General features: G+C 45.0%; 1 protein-coding gene across 4 annotated transcripts in view; it reads left to right on the forward strand.

The window, feature by feature from the left end:
- Positions 1 to 5470, forward strand: part of TLK2 (tousled like kinase 2) — a 125925-nt gene that overhangs the window by 1773 nt on the left and 118682 nt on the right. For 3 of the 4 annotated variants that reach the window (XM_045299592.1, XM_004707263.3, XM_004707262.3), the window contains exon 2: positions 1475 to 1560. In XM_045299592.1, coding sequence (XP_045155527.1) covers positions 1475 to 1560 — 86 coding nt within the window. The remainder of the gene's footprint in view (positions 1 to 1474; positions 1561 to 5470) is intronic. The other variant, XM_045299593.1, reaches the window with a different exon arrangement.

The raw sequence follows: 5470 nt of genomic DNA on the forward strand, positions 1-5470 counted from the left end.
GGCGGGCGGCGAGGGGCGCGAGGAGCAGGCCCCGCCGCTCTTGCTCCCCGACGGTGGGCCCCGGGGAGGCTCCCGGGCCCGGGCCCCGCCGGAATGAGCCGGGGCGCCGGCTTCCTTAACATGAGTTGACATGAGATGGCATAACTGCCGGGGCGTCGCTTTCCAGGCCCGGTGCGGGCGGCTTGGAGCCCTGGGCGATTGTTCGGGAGACCCTGGGGGCGCAGGGAGGTTGCAACCCCAACCCCTGCCATTCTGGCCTCGACGAGGGCCCAGCGAGAGGCAAGGAAGGCTTCCCCCACCCCCCCCCAGGGAAACTCGGGCTCCTTTGAGCACCTTTTTTCGTTCCTGTTTAAACAGATGCCTTTCTGAGAACTGCCCCAGCCTCTCTCTAACCTGTCCTGGTGTGTGTGGAAGGGGGGTGGTGGCGGTGGTGAAACTTTGTCACCTCGTCAGTCCCCTTTGGCCCCAGGCTCCCAGTCCAGGAAGGAAAATGAAACCGGAGGCCTCGTCGGGTGGTGTCTGGACAGCGTGGAGTTAAGATTGCAAGGGCAGGTTGGCTTCATGTTGTCAGGGAACTTTTAAACCGCGCCCAAACACGCCAGCAGCCCCCCGTGTCGTGGTTTGCCCTTTCCACCCTAACGCTCCAGAGAGGGTTCGGGTGACTGGGTGCAAGAGTTGATCTTGGCAGAGGATGGACGTGTTGGCCTACTCTAGCCGACTGTGCATTCGTTGGTCACGGGAGGAGTTTAAACATGGTGTCCTCCTGCCCCTCCCTGCGTAGCAGGAGGGCCGAAGCCGATGCACTGAGCCCTCCGAAGCCTGACTGCTCCAGGGAGTGGTGGGAAGGAAGGTGTGAAGGCATGGTGGTGGGGTGGCATTGCACCCGAGTGGGTGATGTGACTGTGGCTTCCCCATGACATTTGAAATAACGAATTCCCTTTTGTCGTGAGCTCCTGTCAACTCTTGGGAGGAAGGAGTGGTATGGCTGGTTTGTTTTTTGGGGGTTGGGGGGGTGGTAGGCTTAATTTGTGGCTTCGGATTCCTGCTCGATTCTTTCGAAATTATTATTAATGATTCATGTTTTGAGTCGATGGAACTAGTACCTGCGTGTTTGCGAAAGAAAAAAAACAACAACAAATCAGTAAGTACTCAGCTAGCTTCCCAGCTTAGGGCAGTTTCTTTTTCCCCATTTTGTTTTGGCCCTCAGGTTAGCTTGCCCTCCCCGCACCCCCTGCCCTGACAGAGATGACCGGAAGGAGCTGAGAATCAGACTAGCAGAGGACTTCCCAGTGGCCAACTTTAGCGTACACTTGGTGTCTTTGGTGCAGTGTATTGTAGTTTGCCGCGTGTATGCTGGCTTTCCTCTCATGGCTGGTCAGCAGAATGATGAGTTAAGCTTTGTCATGTCTAGAAATTGATTTCTCACTTTGTTCCGTTTTCACCGTCTCTCACGTTCGACTTTTTTCTTTTTCAGTAGAAATGATGGAAGAATTGCATAGCCTGGACCCACGACGGCAGGAATTGTTGGAGGCCAGATTTACTGGAGTTGGTGTTAGTAAAGTGAGTAAAATGATAAGGAACATTGTTCATAGACTGACCCTTATGGAACAATGGTTAAGAATACTTTGTGAAGACCATACTGATGGTCGGATCATGGGGAAGGTTTGCTTTCTATTCAAATGAACCGTGGAGCCCTACCAGTCATCCCAGTAATCATTTAACACCATGTTTGAAGGTGTTCTCTGAGGGGGCTTCCAAACACTTATGAGAAAATGGAATTAAAGAACAAGGGGATTTTCCATGAACTTTGTGAAGGGGAACACATACTTCATTTTTACTTCTCATCCAAGAGGTATAAGGATCTTGTTGCAAGGATACTAACAGGATGTTTATTTAGAGTCGGCTGGATTTTGTCAGAACTTTTCATTCTGAAGAAAACTTTTTTTAAGTTGAAAGCATTGTGTCGGTTCAGTACTGTGGACTTTTTGAGGTTATGTGGTGTCCCACTCGCTTTTTAAATACACAATTACTAGAGATTTCAGGGGGGGAAATTCTTACATTCTGTGGAATATTTTTGATTTAGGTTGCTCTTCAGGATCTTTATTCCTTTTAAACCATGTATCTAAAGAGGAGCAAATGGAAACTATGATCCTCACATTGTCTCATAAGCTGCTTGTTATAAGTAAGCAAATTGGTCAACTTTAAAAAACAACAACACACAGTACAGTTTTAAAACCCTCTTCTGCCCAGTCTTGTCAGTTCTCCAGAGCTGCAGTCCCTCTGATTCTCCCTGGTTTCTCCTATTTGTCCTTTGTCGTGAGGAGTGTGCTGTCAGAGCAAGCCCTTATTTATGGGTACGTGTTGCACTCACACAATGTTATGACTTGTGCACCCTTATCTAGCTGCCATTTCTCCCCTCTGCTCACAGCATGCTTTAATGTCAAGTGTAAACAATCTTTATGATTTTGAGCCAGTGTGTAAAACAAACAGTTTCACCAATCCAAGGTTGTGGCATTACTTGGGTTTGAGATATGTCAAGTTTTCATCTTGAACTTCACGGGACAGAGACAGATGTCTTCCTGTGTCTTAGAAAACTTGATTTTGTGCAGTCAGCAGCAGGGATCATTGCAGTCGGGCTTGTCAGCATCCTAACTTACTGTGGGCCAGAGCTTGAGAAGTATTTAATGAAAATAAACGTATAGTTAGCCTCCGACTCTGGTTAGTAGCTTCTTGATCTTAGCCAAAAGGCCGAGAAGCGATTGGTTAGTAGCTTCTTAAATAAAAAGGTGTGTATGAGATGGAAAAGCTAGCGTCTTTGGTGACTCTTATAATTTTGGTGAGCTGGAATAGCCTGCTGGTTTTTGTTCATTTTACGAATCTCGAGTGTTCATTCCTAACGAGGCTTTTGCAGACATAGCATTTTTCTCATGCATGCAAGCGTTCATTTATTTAGCAAATGGCTGTTGAGGACTGACGTGGTGTCAAGCATGGCAGGGTGTCCAAGCTGAGAGCTCTAGGAGAGAGGAGCTGGATGGATGAGAGCTGTTGGAGATGTGGCGAGGTGCTGTGGGAACGTCGGATTTGTCGCACACGGTTTCAAGCTCTTGACTTCTTTGTAATTAAACAACTGACTTTCGTAGTACTTCGGAGTGACTGTGTACTTGGGTATTGTTATATGCTGAAGCAACTTGTACTGATGTAAATTCTCTGCTCTATGGGAAGCCTCATCAATTAGACAATGAGCAGTGTATTTGAATATTAAATTCATTATTGGTTCAATTGATTAATAATGACCTTTGATAGGACTTTTAACTTGGGAATTCATCCTAAGGTTCATATTGAGGTTTGTTCAAATGAGTAAAAGTCAGTCAGTATTTAAATTGTATGCCGTGTAAACTCATTGGACTTTATAGATGGACATTTCTATTCTTTAAGTTTATGAAGGCTATATCCCAGTATGTTCTTGATGGGATAGAATATAGGTTCCCAAATTTATTTGGACTACTGTCCCATTTTCCGGAAGGAAAAAAAAATTTACTCAGCGTCTCCTGATATCTTTTTTACTATAGAGCAGGTATCTGTTTTTTGCAGCCTCCCCGGTTGTACCTTTGAGGCCCCCCAGGGGGCAGTATGGCCCATCTGGGGAAACTGGACTAGAGCGTCAGTGTTGGGTATGAGTTGACATTCTGAATTGTGCCACCCTTGTAACAAAGGTGCCAGCAAAGTTAATGCAGCCATCTGTTCGATAGGAAGTTCCCTTTTAATATCTGTACAGAAAAAGCAGTGCATTTTTGTCCAGTTTAAAAAAAAATGAGTGTGTATTACAATGTTTTCAATCCTGGTAAGTATAGGGAGGGTACCCCCCCCCCCCCCATCCCTCCCATAGCAAAGAAACTTAGAAAACAGTAAAGAAATTATTCGGTAGTTTGTAGAGATAATCTGAGAGAAAAAAAAAATCTCCATTTTTGTATATAACTTTTTATTCACAATACATTGTATCTCTTCCACTTTTGGCTTGAAATGGGGGTGGGGAGAGGGCAGTGGTACTGGGAGAAAAACATGGGTTGGGAAAATGATCCCTTACCCTGAGTTCTGCATTCTGCGTCATGATTTTCCAAGGAGGATGTCAGCGTGTTGATAGCCGATTGCAGTTTTGCAGAGATCAAGAGTGTCAGCCCTTGCTTTTCCAACGGGAGAGCAGAGCCACTGTCCTGTGATAGTGCCATCTAGTGAGTCTGATGCCGCCTCGCCTCCTGGGCGAGCTCTCCTTTCTCCTAACTATTCATATCTTTCAGGACTTTGTGGTGTCCATAGAAGGAAGAAAGTCAGAGCCACCGTGGATGCATTCCTGTGGCCAAGAGTGGTAGAAGTAGCTGCCCTCTGTGCACTTCCTGGTTACTGTAGACCTACTGTCAGGTTGCTTCAAGTTTTTTAACACCTGAAGGTTAGATATAATCATAAAACGGAGACTAAACCAAAACAGTCAAGGAACCAAGTGTATTACTTATAATTTAAGTTAAGATTTTTGTATTGACAGGGATTTTATTTCCGTGCATTCAGGTTTTTTTTTTTTTTCCTGTAGCATGTTTAATTCATCATGCCCATGATGTAGACCTTCTTTGTTAGGGTGTGCACTCTGTGGTTTTCTTTAAATGGTGTTTTCAGCAGTCTTAAACCACCAGCCACTCCTCAGGAGAAAGAGGAGACTTTCTACTCCCATAAAGAGTTGAGAGTCTTGCAAACCCAAATTCCACCCTGTCCTAAAGGGTTGCTCTGAGTCATCATCGACTAGATGGCAGGGAGTTTAGAACACTGGGAGATGGCTTTAAGAAACCTCTACATAATCAGCTCCCTGGACTAACGGACATCTGCCATTCTCTTTTTATAACACCCTGACTGATGCCCACTGCACTGCTCCACCAGTTGAGTGATAACTTTAGTAGGATCAGGTTAATCACTTGGACTTCTTTTAATCACACAATTTAATACAAAATTGCGTAAACCAACAATATGTGATTGCCAAATGGAAGAATTGCTGTTTCTATGAAAACAAAGTTAACTGTTTTGTAAAGACTAAATATAAGGTGACCAAGAAGTGATTATACATTGGACTGCTAACGACAAGGTAAGCCGTTCAAAACTACCAGCCGATGTGTGGGAGAAAGACCAGGCTTTCTACCCCTGTAAAGATTTAGTCTCGGAAATGCACAGAGCCAATTCTACCCTATCCTATAGATTTGCTACGAGTCGGTATGGACTTGATGGCAGTGAGTTTGGTTTGGAAGAAGGAGACATTTGTAAAAATTTGTTTTAAATTAGCTCCTTGGCAACTATCTTTAAAGTTTTCACTTCAATTTTAAAGAAACAAACGAATTTGCAGCCCATGCTTTGTGGATGTGGTTGGCGTATATGCTCCTGTGGAGCCAGATTCAGTGGAGCTGTAACTCAAAGGGTTTTTTTTTTTTTTTTT

The sequence above is a fragment of the Echinops telfairi genome, unplaced genomic scaffold (genome assembly GCF_000313985.2).
Source record: "Echinops telfairi isolate 266 unplaced genomic scaffold, ASM31398v2 ScPeMD7_7458;HRSCAF=8496, whole genome shotgun sequence".
Lineage (NCBI taxonomy): Eukaryota > Metazoa > Chordata > Mammalia > Afrosoricida > Tenrecidae > Echinops > Echinops telfairi.